The sequence below is a fragment of the Lepus europaeus genome, chromosome 20 (genome assembly GCF_033115175.1).
Source record: "Lepus europaeus isolate LE1 chromosome 20, mLepTim1.pri, whole genome shotgun sequence".
Classification (NCBI taxonomy): Eukaryota; Metazoa; Chordata; class Mammalia; order Lagomorpha; family Leporidae; genus Lepus; species Lepus europaeus.
Window position 1 is genome coordinate 7,251,466 of NC_084846.1, and position 18,947 is coordinate 7,270,412.

General features: G+C 65.9%; 1 protein-coding gene across 2 annotated transcripts; it reads left to right on the plus strand.

The window, feature by feature from the left end:
* Window positions 1-10,793, plus strand: HAUS8 (HAUS augmin like complex subunit 8). 2 transcript variants are annotated; one of them, XM_062179127.1, is made up of 12 exons: window positions 1-213; window positions 815-879; window positions 2,367-2,422; window positions 6,081-6,162; window positions 6,610-6,702; window positions 7,184-7,278; window positions 7,691-7,756; window positions 7,988-8,008; window positions 8,167-8,304; window positions 9,668-9,809; window positions 9,974-10,112; window positions 10,490-10,793. In XM_062179127.1, the coding sequence occupies exons 1-12, from the start codon at window positions 185-187 to the stop codon at window positions 10,662-10,664; spliced, it is 1,101 nt and encodes a 366-aa protein (XP_062035111.1). In that variant the 5' UTR covers window positions 1-184; the 3' UTR covers window positions 10,665-10,793. The 2 variants fall into 2 exon arrangements, with proteins under 2 accessions (XP_062035111.1, XP_062035110.1); XM_062179126.1 differs by lacking the exon at window positions 7,988-8,008 and having other exon boundaries at window positions 2-213; window positions 8,146-8,304.
* The last annotated feature ends 8,154 nt before the right edge of the window (window positions 10,794-18,947 follow it).

Below are 18,947 nucleotides of genomic sequence, written 5' to 3' on the forward strand. Positions count from 1 at the left end.
GCGGGCGGGCCAGACCAAGTGTAAGGGGGGAAGGGGGAGGCGCGCGCGCAGGGAGCGCCCACCTCGCGCTCAGCCGGCGCTCGCGCCCTGCGGACACCCCTCTCGGGCTTCTCGACATGGCCCGACCCGCGGCGAGGGGCCGGGCCGGGCCGTGAGGAGCCGGCCTTTGAGTGGAAGGCGGGAAATGGATTCCTCAGGACGCGGCGGCGCCGGGTGAGTGGCGACGACGCGGGTCTGGATTCCTGGAAGCCCGAGAGGGCGGCCGTGGCCGAGGTGGCTGAATTGGAGGGCGGAGACCCTTGGGGCTGGGCCACAGCCGATTCCCTCGGGGCCGCGGCGCAGGCTTCTGCGCATGCTCGGGAGCGGACTGCTGCCGGGGCTGCGAGTTCGAAGCCCGCGGCGTCCGGGGGGACGCGGGGTGCCCCGGGGCGCGCGGCTCAGTCTCGGAGCGGGGCTGGCGCCGTGGGGAGCAAGAGCAGACGGGGCCCTGCCCAGGACCCTCAGGGCCGCAGCGTCGTCTCCCGCTCAGACCCGGCCCGGGCCCGGGGCCCCCGCGGGGCTCGGCCGTCCGCGTGTGGAGGAAGGCGGCACGGAGGCCTCTGACGTCTGGGGGCTGCGGCTGAGCGCCAGCGCTGGCCCGCACAGCTCCTGCCCCGTGGCCCCGTGGCGCTCGCTGTCCGTGACCCTGCGGGGCGGCCCAGCCTCGCCGCTGTCGCCCAGGGGCGGTGCTGGGCCCGGGCTCCCGCCGGGGGCTCCTCTGGGGCTCGGCTGTCCCCGCGGAGCCGTGACCCCGGCGTCTCTCTCTGTCTCCCAGGAAGCCCTCTGCGGCCGCGCCCGGCACTCCCGGTGCTGCCAAGCCCAGAGCAAGACGGGCACAAGGTGAGCCCCGCGGGCCGTGGAGGGCAGAGCTCGCGGCTGTCTCCCCTGGGCCAGGGAGGAGGGGCTGCGGCTTCCTCACCCGTCGCCCCGGGGTCCTGGGTCTGGTCCTCCAGCCCCGCGGCCGGGCAATGTCGGGGCGGTGCTGGGGGGTCCCGTTCAGCCCCGGGGGTCACAGGCTGGGTGCCGAGACCCAGAGCTGAATTCCGGATCCTAGATCAGAGTGCGCGCACCTGAAAGTCAGAGACAGAGCGATCTTCCCTGCAAACGCCTTCCACGGCCAAGGCCAGCCCGGTGGAGCCGGGAGCTGCATCCAGGCCTCCCAGGAGGGTGGCAGCGCCCGAGAACTTGAGCCCAGCGAACGGGTTACCCGGAAGCCGGGATCAGAAGTGGAGCTGGAACTTGAAGTCCAAATCCAGGCCTCCACGCCCAGGCCCTGCGCCCCAGGCTCCCCTGGCTCTGGGAGCGCAAACCCGGGGCTCCGGCCACGGTGCACAGCGCCCCCTGCCTGCGGGTGCTGGGTCTCGTCCCAGGGTCTCCCAGGTTGGGGGTCACACCCAGCACACGGGAGACCTTACCGTGGGCCTGTGGCTGTACTGGCGGGAAGTTAGTCCCGATGAGCCCCTGGCTTGTCGCCCTGGCCCAGGAAGGCTGTAGGCATGGCCATCACAGGAGCCGTGCGGGCGGGCGTGCAGCGGGGGGTCATGCCCCTTGGGTGCCCTCCTCCCCAGCTGGGGTCCCTGCGTCCAAGTCCCAGCTCCACTCCGTTCCAGCTTCCTGCGGCTGCACCCCGGGAGGCCGCGGTGACGGCTCGAGGACTTGGGCCCCTGCACCCACAGGGGAGACCCGGATGGAGCTCCTGGCTCCTGGCTTTGGCCTGGCCCGGCCCTGGCTGCAGCAGACATTTGGGAAGGGAACTAGCAGATGGGAGTTCTGCCTGTCCGTCTGTCTCCTGCCTTTCACGTGAAGTGGAGCAAACACAGCGGACACATTGACTTTCTGGGAACGCGAACCTACCTCGCTTCCCCACGGTCTGCGGCCGCAGGAGCCGCACGTCTGTCCTGTGGGTCACAGCCGTGGCTGACGGGGTCAGGGAGACCGCGAGCAGGGCGGCCCCTCCATTGCCATCCAGGGCGCACCTGACACCCCACTGGTCCTGCCGTGGCCTGGGGGGTCCCCGACCAGGCCTCTGCGCTCACCCTCCCCGCAGACACGGCTCCTCCCACTCCGGGTGCCCAGGGCGACTCCCCAGCCCCCTTGAGCTGTGGGTGTGGCCCGGGCTGCTGCTCCGGGCTGAGGGCGGGGGCAGCGCCGGAGGGGGCAGTGCCTGGACCCCAGCTCAGGGCAGGCTGGGAGAGGAGCAGCGGCAGCTCTGTGCCCGTGGCGGAGCGGGGAGGCCGACCGCACTTGCTCGGGCGGGGGCTGGGCACAGGGGGGTCTCCGTGGGCAGTGTCGCCGCCCTGTTGTGAACCCGCGTGTGGCCCGCGCAGGGGGAAGAGTGGTGGAGTCCCGGTACTTGCAGTATGAGAAGAAGGTGGCCAAGAAGGTAACGACCTCCTGTTCCCTGTGAAGCGGCTCGGGGAGACCCCGGGGTCTCTGCCCAGCGCCCCCCGAGGGTGTCAGCCCCTCCCGTGCGGGACGTTCTGCGGCTTCCGACCCAGCGCCCACCTGCTGGATGCCCAGGGTCCGCCCGAGCCCAGCTGAGTCTTGATGCACAGCTGGCATTAAAAAAAAAGAAAAGAAAAAGAAAAAGGCTTCGGTTCCTCCACCCGCGGGGAAGACCTGTGTGAATTCCACACTCGGCTTCGGCTTCGTCCAGCCCTGGCCACTGTGGCCATCTGGGGAGTGAGCCGAGGGTGGGAGACCTCTCTCTCTCTCTCTCTCTGCCTCTCTCTCCCCCCCTCTCCCTCTGCCTCCCTGTAACTCTGCCTTTCTAACAAGTAAATAAATCTTTAAACCCTGTCGGTATTGGAGACAGCACACAGGAGCTCAGGCTTGCCCTCCCCCCCCCAGTGTTAGGGGCAGAGTTCCGTCCCGGGGGGCAGGAGACAGTGGACGGTGAGAACGCGCCTTGTCCGAGGCTTAGAGGGAACAGTGCACGACCCAGCGCCGCGCTGTGTTGGTTTTAGTGTTATTTATTCATTTATTTACCTGAGCAACACAGGGACAGAGCAGAGAGCTCCCAAGCCCCTGGGGAATCCCCAGACACCCGCAGTGCCCGGAGCCGGGAGCTCACGCTGGAGCAGGGGCCCAGAGCCCGGAGCCGGGAGCTCACTCAGGTGTCCCCCAGGGAGCAGGGGCCCAGAGCCCGGAGCCGGGGGCTCACGCAGGTGTCCCCCAGGGAGCAGGGGCCCAGAGCCAGGAGCTCACGCAGGTGTCCCCCAGGGAGCAGGGGCCGGGAGCCAGGAGCTCACGCAGGTCTCCCCCAGAGAGCAGGGGCCCAGAGCCCGGAGCCGGGGGCTCACGCAGGTGTCCCCCAGGGAGCAGGGGCCCAGAGCTGGGAGCTGTCACCGCGGCCTCCCGGGGGCTGCTGGGGCAGGAGGTGGAGTTGGAGCTGTGCCAGGTGTGGAGCCCGGGCTCTCTGATGGGAGACGCGGGCGTCGGGACCCCCGGGCTCCACTCGGCGCCCCCACTGCCTGCTCTGTCCCAGGACGGAGCTGCTGGAAACAGATGCCGTGACGCTGGGATCGCTCGGTCGTCCCAGTCGTGTGTGGTACACGCACGGAGCTAAACGCTCATCTCTGCCTCTCTGAGGTTTTTTTAAGATGCATTTATTTACTAGGGAGAAAGAGAGGGAGAGCTTCCATCCACTGCTTCATTCCCCAAATCCCTGCGCCAGGCTGAAGCCAGGAGCCGGGAGCTCCATCCGGGTCTCCCACGGGGTGCAGGGGCCCGAGGCGCGGCCTTCCTCTGCAGCCTTCCCAGGCGCCTTCGCAGGGAGCTGGGAGCCAGGGTTCGAGCTGTGCGCTTGGCGCCAGGTCAGAAGCTCAGCTTAACCCCCTGTGCTCGGTGCCCGCCCTGACGGACTCCTGGGAGTAGATGTGAGGTCTCCTGAGGGAGGGGCCTCGCACCACTGTTTGCTTCCCATGCAAACAACTGTGGTGGAGGCCTTAGTGCTGCCTGGGAAGCATGGCGACAGCGCCCCCATGTGTCTGGCATGGGGCACAGTTGAGATCCTTGAAAGCCGTGTTTTGTTTTGTTTTGTTTTGTTTTGTTTTGTTTTGTTTTTTTGACAGGCAGAGTGGACAGTGAGAGAGAGAGAAAGGTCTTCCTTTTTGCCGTTGGTTCACCCTCCAGTGGCCGCTACGGCCGGCGCACCGCACCGATCCGATGGCAGGAGCCAGGTGCTTCTCCTGGTCTCCCATGGGGTGCAGGGCCCAAGCACTTGGGCCATCCTCCACTGCACTCCCGGGCCACAGCACAGAGCTGGCCTGGAAGAGGGGCAACCGGGACAGGATCGGTGCCCCGACCGGGACTAGAACCCTGTGTGCCGGCGCCGCAAGGCAGAGGATTAGCCTATTGAGCCACGGTGCCGGCCCGCCGTGTTTTCATTTTAAAATAATTTCTCATGAGTTTATTTTTAATAATTTCTTTAATTTTGTATTATTTATTGGAGAGGCAGAGAGACAGACACAGAGTGCTCCATCCACTGATTCGCTTCCCAAATGCCCTCTGCGGCCAGGACTGGACCAGGCCGGAGCCAGGAGCCAGGAGCCCAGTGTAGGTGCAGGGGCCCTCCTAGGGTCTACATTAGGAGGAAGGTGGAGCTGGGGCCCAGGACCGGGACTTGAACCTGGAGAGCAGGACGTGGGACGGGACCCCTTCATGCTGAGCCGTGCGCCCGCCTGTGTTTGAAGTCGCGGTGTGGTTTACACGGCTTGGGTCCCTGCAGCCTGGCGGGGACAGGGATGGAGCTCCTGGCTCCCAGCTTCAGCCTGGCCCAGCCCAAGCATGGCAGCCATGTCAGGGAGTGAACCCGCGGATGGAAGGTTCTCCCTGTCTCTCTCTCGCTCTGTGTCTCTCTCCTGTCAGAGAGGTAGGGAGATAAATCAGAGATAAATAAGAAAAGCCTAAATCTGGCCGGCGCCACGGCTCACTAGGCTAATCCTCCGCCGGCACACCTCCTTGCGGCGCCGGCACACCAGATTCTGTCCTGGTTGCCCCTCTTCCAGGCCAGCTCTCTGCTGTGGCCAGGGAGTGCAGTGGAGGATGGCCCAAGTGGTTGGGTCCTGCACCCCATGGGAGACCTGGCTCCTGCCATCAGATCAGTGCGGTGCGCCAGCCGCAGCGCGCCAGCCACTGCGGCCATTGGAGGGTAAATCAACGGCAAAAGGAAGACCTTTCTCTCTGTCTCTCTCTCACTGTCCACTCTGCCTGTCAAAAAAAAAAGAAAAGAAAAAGAAAAGCCTAAATCTTAAAAACAAGAGAAAAGTGCCCTGGGCGCCCTGTGGCCCTCGGGTGGACAGAGCGGACGCCGCGCCCGCTGCCCGTGCCGTGTCAGCGGCCTCCGGGAGATGTCCCAGGGTTTCCTGCGCGGACGGACGGTCGCGTCTGCAGAACGCAGGGTTCTGATGTTGCCTTTCGGCCTCTGGGCCTTTTCTGGCTTATTCTAGAAGGTCCCCTGGGAGGGGGAGGTGTGGGCGGGGCCTTGTTCTGGCTCCTTCCAGGGGTTCTCCTTGCTGTCAGTCATTGTAACTGTGGGCGGGGTCTCCTGCATCGCTCCCTTGCTTCTCTGTAAGTTTGGAAGGTGAATTCCTGTATAAACTGGCTGCTCCGAAAGCACGTGACAGCCAGGGCTGGGCCAGGCTGACGCCAGGAGCCCAACTCCATCCGGGTCCCCCACGGGGCGGCCGGGCCCTGCTGCGCCTCCCGAGGTGCCCATCGGCGGGAAGCTGGAGCGGAGAGCCAGGCTGGGACGTGAGCCCAGGCTCCCCGCTAGGGGCGTAGGCGTCCCCAGTGACCCTGACCCGCTCTGCCGATCGCCCGCCGTAGGCGTGCCGTCCCTGCGGAGGTGACCCGAAACCAGTCCCTTGGGATCGACACCCACAGGCATCTGGTGACTTCTGTCCTGTGCGCACGAGATAAAGTCTCAGAGCTCTAACTCTCCCTGCCCGAGAGCAAGGGCAGACTGCCCTGCGCCGCCCCCAGCAGGGCCCCCAGGAAGGACGCCGGTCGTCCCCTGACGGTCCCGTGTCCCCTCCCAGGCTCCTGCCGCAGACACCACGAAGACCAGCGGGAAGGCGCCCGAGGGCGGGAGGAAAGCGGGCCTGCCCCAGAGGAGCCGAGGTGCTGGGTTGGGGCTCCCTCCTCCTTCCTGGGAGGGGTCAGGAGGCTGGGGGGCAGGGCGTGGCAGGGATGCTGGGAGGGGTCACTGTTCCTGTGTGGCTGTGGAGGAGAGCCGGCTGCCACTGTGCGCCTCATTGGCATCGGGCCGATGGCCTGCGGTGGCGAGAGCATGAGATACCTCAGTGACACGGGAGGCCAGGGATCCGGGGCAGCCCGCGCCTTCCCATGACCCCTGTGGCAGGAGTTCACGTCCAAGTCCAGCGGTCATCCCTCCTGAGGGCGGCGCCCCCGTGATCCTCACCCTCCCCGGCCCCTCCCCTCGGCGCTGCCTCGCTGGGCCCCCACTCGTGAGCCCCCACCCACAGCCCTAGCTGGTGCACGAGGGGCACCCGCGGGGGGGCACCCACCTCACCCAGGGCTCCCTGGCGGGTCCTCAATGGCCGACAGATGACAGCGGCGTCGGGAAGAGGGACCTGCAGTCCACCATGCTGGAAGGGCACGGCGCGGCCCCACCCGACCTCGACCTCTCCGCCATCAACGGTAAGAGCTCAGCTGGCTCCCCTCTCTGCCGGGTGGCCGCAGACCGCGGCGGCTTCCGGCACAGCCGCTCCCCAGCCAGCCCCGGCGGCCGCGGCTCAGTTGACGAAGCTCGGAACGTAGCCGAGCGTCCAGCAGAAGCCGGCCTTGGAGACGTGGGCTTGGGTTTTGTTTTCCTGTTAGACGTATTCATTTAGTTGAAAGGTAGAGTGACGGGGTGGGGGACAGTTAGACACCTTCCATCGCTGGTTCACTCCCAGAACGGCCACAGCAGCTGGGACTGGGCCAGGCTGGAGTCCGGAGTCCGTCGGGGTCTCCCACGTGGGTGGCGGGTGCCCGCCCCTGCAGCTCTGTGGGCCCCTACAGGGAGCCGGAGCGGAAGCAGAGGAGCCAGGACTTGAACAGGCTCCCAGGGGAGGGGGTGTGGCCGCGGTGCCCGGGCCCCCTCGCGGATCTGTGCCTCTTCTGTGCCCCTCTCTCTCAGACCGAAGCACGCTCAGGAAGACCCCCCAGCTGGACAGGTCGCTGTCCAAGAGGGCGGAGTCGGCCTCCTTCTCAGCCCCGAGGAGGAAGGGCCCGGTGAGTGACGCGAGGCCATAGCCCACATCTGCTTGGCTCCTGCCCAGGGCCTGGGGCACCCGGGGGCCTGGGGCGCCCAGAGCCCAGTCAGCCGTGCCGTTAGCACAGCCGTCGGGACCTCAGCTGTTCTAGATCGTTCCGAGTTAGTTTCCCCGAGTGCACGTACGGTGGGGGGCCAACCTGGGGTCTTGGGTCCATCTCATGCCGGTGCTGTGTCGGGCAAGGGGTCACACAGGCGCCTGCCCTGGTGGGGCCGGGGCCCAGGGGACGCAGGACGCTGTCCTGGCACCAAGGTGGCGGCGGGGTGGGCCGGGGCCCCTCTGAACCTGGTGGACAGCTGCTGCTGCCCTGTCCCTCTGGAGGGGAGGGGCAGGCCCGCGTCATCGCCACTGAGGGGCCTCCTCCCCCCCAGGACCTCTGCGAGGAGATGGAGCTGATGGAGTCGCAGACGCTGCTGCTGACCCTGCTGGCCGTCAAGGTGACCGCGGCCTGGGCCGGGCGAGACGTGGGGGGCGGCCCCCCTGACCCGGGCCCGCGCCTCTGCCCCCTCTCAGATGGAGCACGGCCTGGCCCGGGCATGACGCGGGGGGCGGCCCCCCTGACCCGGGCCCGCGCCCCTGCCCCCCTCTCAGATGGAGCACGGCCTGGCCTGGGCGTGACGCGGGGGCGGCCCCCCCTGACCCGGGCCCGGGCCCCTGCCCCCTCTCAGATGGAGAATGGCCTGGCCCGGGCGTGACGCGGTGGGGGCGGCCCCCCTGACCCGGGCCCGCGCCTCTGCCCCCTCTCAGATGGAGCACGGCCTGGTCCGGGCGTGAGGCAGTGGGGCGGCCCCGCTGACCCGGGCCCGCACCCCTGCCCCCCTCTCAGATGGAGAACGGCCTGGCCCAGTTTGAGGAGCAGGCAGAGCGGGATTTGCTGCGCCTGGGCCGGGAGCGGGAGCGGCTGCGGGAGGCGGCCCACGGGCTGCGGCGCAGGCTCCTGGTCTCGCAGAAGAAGAGGGAGCTGGCGGGAGCACTCACCACCCAGGTCAGCCGAGGGCGCGGGGTCCCCGGCGGGCGGGAGGGGCTCTGTGCTGGGCTCTGCGGCCCCACGGGGTCTGGGCCATGAGTGGGTGCACCCCCACGGAGCACAGGGCGCTGAGGACCAGGGCGGGCCCCCTCTGTGTGTGCAGACACGACTGCCCCTCCCCTCCTCGGATCCCGGGGACAGGACTGGAGAGGTTTGGGGAGCCGGCGCTCGGCCAAGGCCAGGAGTGCCTGGGGTCGACTCCCGGCCCCGCCCCTGACCCCGGCTCCCTGCTGGGCCTGGATCCTTGGGCAGCAGGCCGGCTCCAGCACTGGGGTCCCTGCCGCCCACCTGGGAGTCAACTCCAGCCTGTGGGCATCTGGGGAGGGACCAGTGAGGGGAGATTCTCTCTCTCTCTCTCTCTCAAAAATGCAAATCAAGGCCGGCGCCGTGGCTCAACAGGCTAATCCTCCGCCTTGCGGCGCCGGCACACCGGGTTCTAGTCCCGGTTGGGGCACCGATCCTGTCCCGGTTGCCCCTCTTCCAGGCCAGCTCTCTGCTGTGGCCAGGGAGTGCAGTGGAGGATGGCCCAAGTGTTTGGGCCCTGCACCCCAGGGGAGACCAGGAGAAGCACCTGGCTCCTGCCATCGGAACAGCGCGCTGCGCCGGCCGCAGCGCGCTACCGCGGCGGCCATTGGAGGGTGAACCAACGGCAAAAGGAAGACCTTTCTCTCTGTCTCTCTCTCACTGTCCACTCTGCCTGTCAAAAATAAAAAAAAAAAAAAAAAAAAGAAAAAAAAATGCAAATCAAACCCACTTGTGTTGCAGAACTTTGTAATCCTTGTATCCTTTGGTTGGAATATGCATTTCCCACACTTTTCTAATGATGTATTTATGAACTTGAGAGGCAGAGTTACAGACGGAGAGGGAGGGACAGAGAGTCCCCCATCCACTGGGTCACTCCCTCCCTCCCCAAGTGGCCGCAGTGGCGGGAGCCAGGCCTGAGCCCTCCCCGCGGAGTCTGCGTTAGCCCAGGGCCCCCGCCCCACCCCCAGCCCTGGGCAGGAAGGGGGGGTTCAGCGTCTCCGTGAGCTCTGGAGACGCAGGGCTCGGAACAGGCCCCTGTCGCTCACCCACACGGCCATGGGGGCCCAGACCGCACGGGCGGCAGGGCAGGGCAGAGGTGGCCTCGTTAGCGCGCCGCGAAGGCACAGGCGTGTTTGCCAGGCGCAGCCTGGGCCGTGCCCGGGAGTGGGAGGTCCAGGGCGCCCAGCGCAGCCTCAGAGGCCCCCAGGGGCTGGCCGGGTCCGCCTTCTGGGGAGCCCGGGTGCTGGGAGCGCGGACAGTGACGTCCTGTCTCACGGCCCCTCCCTCCCGCGCACAGACGGAGCTGCTGTGGCCCTTCGAGGCGGCGGCCAGCCGCTTCAGGGACGGGTACACGGCGCTCGCTACGGCCCTGGACGGCACCCGGCACGAGCTGCCCGTGCGCTCCGTCCACCTGGAGGGCGGCGGCCGGCGCCTGCTTGGTAGGAGCGATGTCGCGGCCATGGGCGGCCTGGGACAGGGCGGGGGGCGGCGTGGGGGCCCCGGGTGCTGCGCTTCGCCTCTGTCGTCCTTGTCATCGCGGGCAGAGGGCGCTGCGGGCGGCCTGGGCCCCTCTCTCCGGCGCTGACGGCCCCCTCCCCTCCAGATGCCCTGCAGCCTGAGCTGAACACGGCCCAGCGCCTCCTGGGAGAGCTCGGGGTCGGCAGCGCAGAGCCCACGCAGGCACTGGCCTTGCTCAGTGAGCTCCGGGGCCTGGCCGTGGAGAAGGACCTGGAGCTCCGAAGGTATCCCGGGGGACCCTTCGCGCCCACGGGGTCTGCTGGGGCGGGCGGGGCCCTGTGCTCTTCCCACCGCAGTTCTCACCCAGGCCGGCTGCCCGCCCCGCCCCCACGTCCAGCTCCCTGCTCGGGCCCCTGTCTGGACGCCCAGCGCTCTGGGCCGCCCGCGGTGGGGGTCTCCACCCCACTGAGGGTCTCTGCCCGCTGTGGGGGTCTCCGCCCGCAGTGGGGGTCTCCGCCCCGCTGAGGGACTCTGCCCGCGGTGGGGGTCTCCTCCCGCAGTGGGGGTCTCCGCCCCGCTGAGGGTCTCTGCCCGCGGTGGGGGTCTCCGCCCGCAGTGGGGGTCTCCGCCCCGCTGAGGGTCTGCGCCCGTTCTCTCCCAGGAGCTTCGCCCAGGTGCTGGAACTGTCGGCCGAGGCGAGCAAAGAGGCCGCCCTGCTGAACCAGGGAGCCTGGGAGGAAGCCCAGGGCCCAGCGGCCCCCAGCCGCTGGTACTTCCGCGGGGACGGCGCCCACGGGGAGCGGCCCCTCTCCCAGGACGAGCCGGGGCCCCCGTGAGCCCGCCCAGCGCCGCCCCGCCCGGAGCCCTGGCCTCGCCTGGGGTGCCCCGGACAGTGAGCACTTTATCCGCTGCCGTCGGACCGTTCTGTTTGCCGCGTTGAAATAAAACTGTTCTGCACTGGAAACGCGGCTATTGTGCGTGAGCCCGGCTGGGCGGGGCGCTGCGTCCGAGTCCCCTGGGTCCCGACCCCCGGTCATCACGGGGCACAGCCTGCAGGTGAAGACTTTGTACGGTTAAAAAAGTTACATAGAAGGGCCAGCACCGCGGCTCACTAGGCTAATCCTCCGCCTTGCGGCACCGGCACACTGGGTTCTAGTCCCGGTCGGGGCTCCGGATTCTGTCCCGCTTGCCCCTCTTCCAGGCCAGCTCTCTGCTGTGGCCCGGGAAGGCAGTGGAGGATGGCCCAAGTGCTTGGGCCCTGCACCCCATGGGAGACCAGGAGAAGCACCTGGCTCCCGCCATCGGATCAGCACGGTGCGTCGGCCGCAGCACGCCAACCGCGGCGGCCATTGGAGGGTGAACCAACAGCAAAAGGAAGACCTTTCTCTCTGTCTCTCTCTCTCACTGTCCACTCTGCCTGTCAAAAAAAAAAAAAAAAAAAAAGGGCCGGCGCCGTGGCTCAACAGGCTAATCCTCTGCCTTGCGGCGCCGGCACACCGGGTTCTAGTCCCGGTCGGGGCACCGATCCTGTCCCGGTTGCCCCTCTTCCAGGCCAGCTCTCTGCTGTGGCCAGGGAGTGCAGTGGAGGATGGCCCAAGTGTTTGGGCTCTGCACCCCATGGGAGACCAGGAGAAGCACCTGGCTCCTGCCATCGGAACAACGCGGTGCGCCGGCCGCAGCGCGCTACCGCGGCGGCCATTAGAGGGTAAACCAACGGCAAAAGGAAGACCTTTCCCTCTGTCTCTCTCTCTCTCTCACTGTCCACTCTGCCTGTCAAAAAAAAAAAAAAGAATACATAGACCGATCTACCTAGGTAGAGCCACAGGAGACTGAGCGAGCTAGGGCTGTGGGTGGGGGCTCACGAGTGGGGGCCCAGCGAGGCAGCACCGAGGGGAGAGGCCAGGGAGGGTGAGGATCATGGGGGAGCCACCCTCAGGAGGGATGACCACTGGACTCGGATGTGAACTCCCGCCACAGGGGGTTATGGGAAGGCGCGGGCCGACCCGGATCCCTGGCCTCCCGTGTCACTGAGGGATCTCACGCTCTCGCCAATGCAGGCCATCGGCCCGGTGCCAACGAGGCGCACAGCGGCAGCTGGCTCTCCTCCACGGCCACACAGGAACAGTGACCCCTCCCAGCATCCCTGCCACGCCCTGCCCCCCAGCCTTCCATCCACTAGGCCTCTCCCCAGACTAGCGTGATGGCCTGGGCTGGGCCGCACTGAAGCCGGAGATGCGACCCAGGTCCCCACGCACGCGGGTGACGGGCACTGTGTTCGGGCCGTCTGCCGAAGCCGGGCGCCTGTGCCAGCCTCCTCATGGTCCCAGCACCGCTGGGCTGGGACCGGCCTTACCAAATGCTGCTCTGCTGGTCACAGGCCCCGGGCCCCGGAAGTGAGGGTCAGGCTGTCCCTGGGCCACCCCTAGACACAAGTGCTCATGGGGTGCGACAGCTCCGCTCAGAGAGGCTAACCCGCTGCCCCAGGTCACCCAGCAGCATAGTAGGGGGCCCAGGCCTTGAACTTGCAGCCGCAGGAGCCTGGGCTTGCCAGGGGGTGAGCAACAAGAAGCCAAAATGGGTCTTTGACACAGTGAGCTAGAACTTTCTAGTTCAGAGTGGGGGAGAGAAAACAGAACCACAGAGGGAGGAAGGGCGCTGGGCCGGACGCGTCGCCCTGGGAACACGGTCTCCACGCTCCTCTGTCCGTGAACGTGGCTGCTCTAGGGGCCGTGCGAGTGCCGTGGACAGCGTCCGTCCTCCGTCTGCCTCGCTCACATTCGCTCCCCGACGACCCTGCCTCTGTGCACAGAACATCCGATGAACCCCAGCGGTCCAGGCCCCCCGGGCCCCCACCCCGCTGGACACAGACATCCATGGCCACCAGCCCGGGCTCCCCTCCCTTCTTGTCCTGGACGCGACCTGTGCCCCTGGCTCACATCCATGTCCTCTGGAGTCTGGCTCTGAGCTTGAACTTGCTTTGTTTCAAGTCTGTCTCCACACAGTCGCGTGCTGAGGTCCCTGGGGGTGAGCTCCTAAATTTTGTGGGGACACAGCTCAGACCAGGATACCCCCACCCCCGCCCCGCACACGCTTGTTAACAAAGGAAACTGTGGAGGCTCGGGAAGGCAGATCACCTGCTCACGGCGAGGAGACACAGATGTTAAAGCTTTCCAGTGCTCACGGTCTTTAAAACATTTGCCTGTGGCGTAGCGGGTTAAGCCGCTGCCTGCAGCACCGGCATCCCATACGGATGCCAGTTCAAGTCCTGGCTGCTCCACTTCCGGTCCAGCTCTCTGCTGTGGCCTGGGAGAGCAGTGGAAGATGGCCCAAGTGCTTGGGCCCCTGCACCCGCGTGGGAGACCCGGATGGAGCTCCTGGCTTCAGATCGGCGCAGCCCGAGGTCATTTGGGGAGTGAACCAGCAAATAGAAGATCTCTCTCTCTCTCTCTCTCTCTCTCTCTCTCTCTCTCTCTGCCTCTGCCTCTCAAATAGGTAAATAAATCATTTTTTAGAAAAATCTGAGAAGCAGAGAGACAGAGCTGCCACCCACTGGCTCACTCCCCAGACGCTTGCAGCAGCCAGGGCTGAAGCTGGGAGCCAAGAACGAATCCAGGTCTCCCGTCTCCGCCATGGGGGCAGAGAGAGGAGAGGCAGAGAGAGAGAGAGATCTTCCATCCCCTGGTTCACTCCCCAGTTGGCTGCAACAGCCAGGGCTGGGCCAGGCTGAAGCCAGGAGCCAAGAAGGAGCTGCTTCCGAGTCTCCCACGCAGGTGCAGGGACCCAGGCACCTGGGCCATCTTCCACTGCTTTCCCAGGTGCATGAGCAGGGAGCTGGACCGGAAGTGGGGCAGCTGGGACTTGAACTGGTGCCTGTATAGGATGCTAGTTCCCCAGGCGGATGCTTAACCTGCCACGCCACAGCGCCGGCCCCTGCACCATTTCACAGAAGAGGCTCGAGCATCCGTGGATTCTGGTATCCATGGGGAGGGAGGGTCCAGAAACCAATCCCCTCCTCCAGGGGGGGTGGATGTGGAGGGCCAACTCTACCTACAGCTGAAGGGGGAGGAGGCCGCTGGCTGCATCTGGGAGCTGGGTGACCCAGCAGGGGCTGTAGGGAAAGGCTTTGTCGGTACAAGGGGGAGAGGGGCCCCGCTTCCTGTGGGGGTACCATCTGCTTGTTAGAATAACTCCTCAGATGGTAGGGAAGGTGCTGGCTGTGGACCGGGTTGAGTGGGGGGTGCGGGTGGTCTGGGTGACAGGGGCAGGAGCTGGGGGGAGGGGTCCTAGTGGGAGAGGGGCGAGAACAGGGGGACTGGCAGGTAGCTCTTAGGGGTCCCACGGGGCTCGTCCACACGGCTCTCAGACAAGGATGGCTGAGCTATCCCTGAGAGCAGGGGGCAGACGGCACCAGGGCGGGCATCTGTGTAGCCGGAGCACAGACACCCAAGTTTGAGTCCCTGCTCCGGCTCCTGACTCCAGCTTCCTGCTAATGCACCCTCTGCTGATGGCTCAGAGACCCACGTCGGGGACCCGGATGGAGCTCCTGGCTCCTGGCTTCGGCCCGGCCCAGACCTGGCTGTTGCGGCCATCTGGGAGGTGAGCCAACAGATGAAAGATCTCTTTCCATCTGTGTGTAACTCTACCTTTCGATTCGATGAAATAAATCTAAGGAAAGAAACTGGGGGTGCTGCCTGCTCAGAGCACTCCCCCTGCGGGCACACAGCTGCCACCATGTCCTCTGTCCCCTCCCGGCCGCAGCAAATCCTGCCTCTTCTGGGGGCCCTGGAGTGGCCAGAAGGCGCTCACAGGACTTGCCAATGCCTGGTGGGGGTGGGGACGAGAGGGGATGGGGAGGGGGTGGAGAGCAGGCTCAGGCCTGGGGCTGAGGGAGGACCAGGAGGGAGGCAACTGGGTCCAGGGAGGGGCCTGGGGGAGGGTCCACGGAGCGGGTGGACCCTGGCTGGGGACCAAGCGGGTCCCAGGGGGCCGCCAGCTCGGCCGGGTGGTGGCGGCTCAGACCCAGGCCCTGGTGCCAGCCTTGGACCCACCCGCCCTGGCCCCCCAGGCACCGCGCCCCCCCCAGAACTGAAAACTGCGGGTCGCTGCTGCTTCCCCATGGGACACAGGCCCCGTGAGTGGCCCCGGGCAGCGGGGGGTATAGCCTGGGTGTCCTCTGGGGTAGGGGTGTCGGGGGGAGGGGGGCTGGTCCAGAGAGCTTGCCGTGACTTGTTTAAGGCCACACAGCCTCTGCCAATGGCGGGGGACCTGGGGTCCTGTCCCCAGGACAGAACAGGAGAGGGGGCGCCCTCCACCCCACACCGCCTCCTCTTGGCGTGAGCCGGGCTCTGGTCTTGGGTGGTGGTCTCCGGCTGGGCCTGGGCTGGGAAATGCTTTGCCTATAGGCATGTTTCCGCCCACGTTTCTGGCAGGTGGAGTGAATTAAGCCGCCAGGAGAATTTCCCGTCAGCTGCCTTCATAGGGGGAGATTTGCAGGGCGGCCCGGGTGGGCTTCACCACCTGTTAGCTTGTGGAAGAGTTGAGAGCAAGCAGGAAACCAGCGCGTACTAGGTGGGCGTCCTCGCTTCTAGTGGGGTCAAAGGTGGGAAGGAAAGATGGCGGACGGTGCTGATTTTTCCCCTCCTGGACGTTGAAATCCTGCAAACTTGTGCACTCGTTTCCGGGCTGGTACCTGGGCTCCTGCACCTGCCACGCGTCTCTAACTTTAATCCAGCAATGTCCAGGGCGCAGTGCTGTTGGAGGCCACCAGGTGGCGCTCTGCCCTTACAAACCGTGACCTGGTCCTGCCTTTGGAGGCACATGTTCGTAGTCTCTGACTTTACAATGAGTGAAATGCAACCCACTTGTGTGTCCCAGGACGGAAGCCCGGTGTGGGCAGCGGGGTGAAGACTCTAACCTCGATCTGAGTTAGGGCTGTAAGAGGCGGTCCCCGCTCAGCCTGGGCTACGTACGTGTGAGCTCTGGGAGTCGGCTGAGGGCCAGGCACTAAGACCCTCGTCCCCTAACGAAGGCCACGTGTGTGACCCCAGGGCCCTGAATGGCTGCTCGAGCCGGACAGAGCTGAGCATGATCCTGGGGCCAGGGCCTTCTGTGGCCAGTGCTGTGGTGAGGCAGCGGGCACCCTGACCCCACCAAGCCTGCTCCCGCAAGCATTTCAATTGAAGTCCCGTTTAATGGTTTTGTTTATGCTTTTTTAAAATAAGATTAATTTATTTATTTGAAAGTCAGAGTTACACAGGGAGAGGAGAGGCAGAGAGAGAGAGAGACAGAGGTTTTCCATCCGCTGGTTCACTCCCCAGTTGGCCTCAATGGCTGGAGCTGTGCCAATCTGAAGCCAGGAGCTCCATCCGGGTCTCCCACGCAGGTGCAGGGCCCCCAGGACTTGGGCCATCTTCCACTGCTTTCCCAGGCCATAGCAGAGAGCTGGATCAGAAGTGGAGCAGCTGGGATTCGAACCAGCACCCATGTGAGATGCCGGCGACACAGACGGAGACTTAGCTTAGTACATCATAGTCTCCAGCAAAGCCATTTACCCTCCTATGGCCTCACTGTCCCGACTGTAGAGTGGGCATAGACCCCAGGATGTCAACTGTGGGGGCTGGTGTGGGATGGGGGCTGTGAATTCCATCTCAAAGTCCCGTCTGTCTCCCCCTCTGTGAGAAGGTGGCTGCACGCAGCGACCTCCAACATGGCTGTTCTCACGATGCCCCAGCTGTCCAGCTTCCGGGCAGACATCCAGAGCCTGGAGCAGGGGAGGCAGGTGCCGCCGGTGTTGGGCAGGGGCCTGCAGGCCCAAGCGGGGATCTCTGAATGGCAGGCAGGGCTCGGGCACCCGGGCTCCAGCCTTTTGTGAAATGTTGTCACCGTTTATTATTCGTATTGTAATTAGAGAAAGAGAGGTCTTCCATCTCCTGGTTCACTTCCCCAAATGAACCGGGCAGCCAGGGCTGCGCCAGGCCAAGCCAGGAGCTCCATCCGGGTCTCCCGCATAGGTGGCAGGGGCCCCAGCACTGGAGCCATCCCCTGCTGCCTCCCGGGTGACCCCGGGCGGGGTGCAGCATCCTGATTGCTGTGCTGTGTGTGGGACACCGGTCCCAGTTGTCGGGTTTTTGTTGGTTTTGCCTTTTTGGGCAAAGACGGACTGCCTGCCTGCAGAGGGGCGGGTAGGGGGTGTGAAGCTGGGTGTGACCAGCTTTGCTCTTCGTAAATGAGGCCGGTGTGGGGGCGCTCTGGGGTTCTCATCCCTGCTCTGTCACGGGGGGGGGGGGGGTACAGAGGAGGTAGCCCTGTCGCCCCCTGGGGGTGGGGATGGGCAGGGGGCCCAGGGCCCTGTTCTGGGCAGGGGATGCCCAGCTTTGAGCGCCCTCTCCTGGTAGGACCCGGGAGGTGTTCACCCTTAACCCATCCACCCCACTCAGACCCTAGACCCCAGGAACTGCCCCCAGGAGCCCTGTATCTCAGCTCCGCCACCCCCCAGGAGGCCAGGCCTGCCTGGGCAGAGGGCAGAGGGGCAGGGCTGACCCTGATTTGGGGCTTCCTCCCCCAGCGGCTCCTTGGCAGAGGTACGAGGTGGCCGAACACTGGGTCCCTCTTCTACTTTGACGGGGTACTGCTGGCCCCGGGGGCGACCGCGAGGCTGAGAACAGAGCACTGCCCGTGCCGGAGGTCCCCAGAGCGGTCAGATCCACAGGGCGGGCGTGGGGGGGTCTCCTTTCCCGGTGGGGGAATGTTTCAGAGGCGACAGCGGCTGCACGGTTTTAGGAATGGCCGCGCACACGCAGGCACAAATCCAAGCAGTGGCCCCTTTTCCCCAGCCAGGAGCCCCAGAATTGAACACGGGATGAGATCTCTGCCGGCCATCCCGAAATCAGCCAGCTCTGGGCTCTCGTTTTGGGGGCACCACAGAACACTGGAGGCTAGCTTAGCACCCCCGGGAGCCTGGTGCCGCCCGCTGTCCACGCACGCGGATCCCCAGCAGGTGCCTCCTGGGACCCAGGAGGGCGGGTGGGGGCGTGGCCGGGGCGTGGCCGGTGGGGGCGTGGCCGTGGAGGGCACGCCTGAGTGGTGTGGTTGGGGAGTGAACGTGACAGGGGCGTGGCCACGGAGGGGCGTGGCTGAGAGTGCTGAACAGGGGTGGGGTGGGGCTGAGGACGGGAGGGCGCGGGACTGAGTTGGGGGTGCAGAGAGGGCAGGGGGCGGGGCTGTTAATGTAGGGGGCGTGTCTTGGGAAATGCACTGGGGGACGTGGCTGGGGTGAACGTGCAGGGGGTGTGGCTGGGGGAGGTTGTGGGGAGTTGAGGTGGGGGCGCGGAGTGAGTAGGGTGGGGTGGGAGGGAAAGAGGGTGGAGTGAGTCTTCAGGGTGGGGTGTGAGTGCCGAGGGGGCGGGGTTTGCCGGGAGAAGGGGGCGGAGCGGACTTTCTCTGTATCCCAGAAGGGTCTAGGCTGAGACCCACGGAGGCCAAGGGCAGCGCAGTGCTGCGCGGGGGGGTGAGGGGGGGCGTTCCTTTTAAATTTTTTAAAAAGATTATTTATTTGAAAGGCAGAGTTACAGAGAAGTAGAGAGAGAGAGAGGTCTTCCATCCTCTGGTTCACTCCCCAAATGGTCACGATCGCTGGAGCTGAGCTGATCCGAAGCCAGGAGCCTCCTCCAGGTCTCCCACATGGGTGCAGGGGTCAGCCTGCCCGTGGGCGTGGCACCCCCCTGTCCACCGCCCCCTCCCCTCCTCCCCCCTCCCTCTCCTCTCCCTCCCCGCAGCCGAGGTCCCCCTTGCTTCCAGAGCAGCCGCCCCCAGCCTCAGGTCCTACACCTACGGCAATCACCTGGCCCCCTTGGATTTGGGGTGCCCAGAGGGGTGTGAACCTAGTGCGAGCCAGCCAGGAAGCCCGACGGAGAGACAGAGGACAGATGAGCCCCGAGGTGCCGGCCACCTCCTCCCCCACCTGCCCAGCGAGGCGACGCCTCCAATGAACAGGTCTTCTTCCAGTATTTGCAGGTGGGGTGCAGGGTGAGGCTGAGCCCTCCCAAGACTGGACTCTAGGACCCCAAAGACCTGCAACAGCTAGGCAGGGTTGGGCACAGAGCTCCATCTGTGCCTCCCAC

What these genes read in the sequence shown, in the direction of transcription:
- HAUS8 (XM_062179127.1), top strand. Translation starts at nt 185, where the DNA reads ATGGATTCCTCAGGACGCGGCGGCGCCGG. An exon ending in AGAAGAAGGTGGCCAAGAAG is followed by an intron (nt 2,423 to 6,080) that starts GTAACGACCTCC and finishes GTCCCCTCCCAG; the next exon opens with GCTCCTGCCGCAGACACCAC. An exon ending in CGGCGGCCGGCGCCTGCTTG is followed by an intron (nt 9,810 to 9,973) that starts GTAGGAGCGATG and finishes CCTCCCCTCCAG; the next exon opens with ATGCCCTGCAGCCTGAGCTG.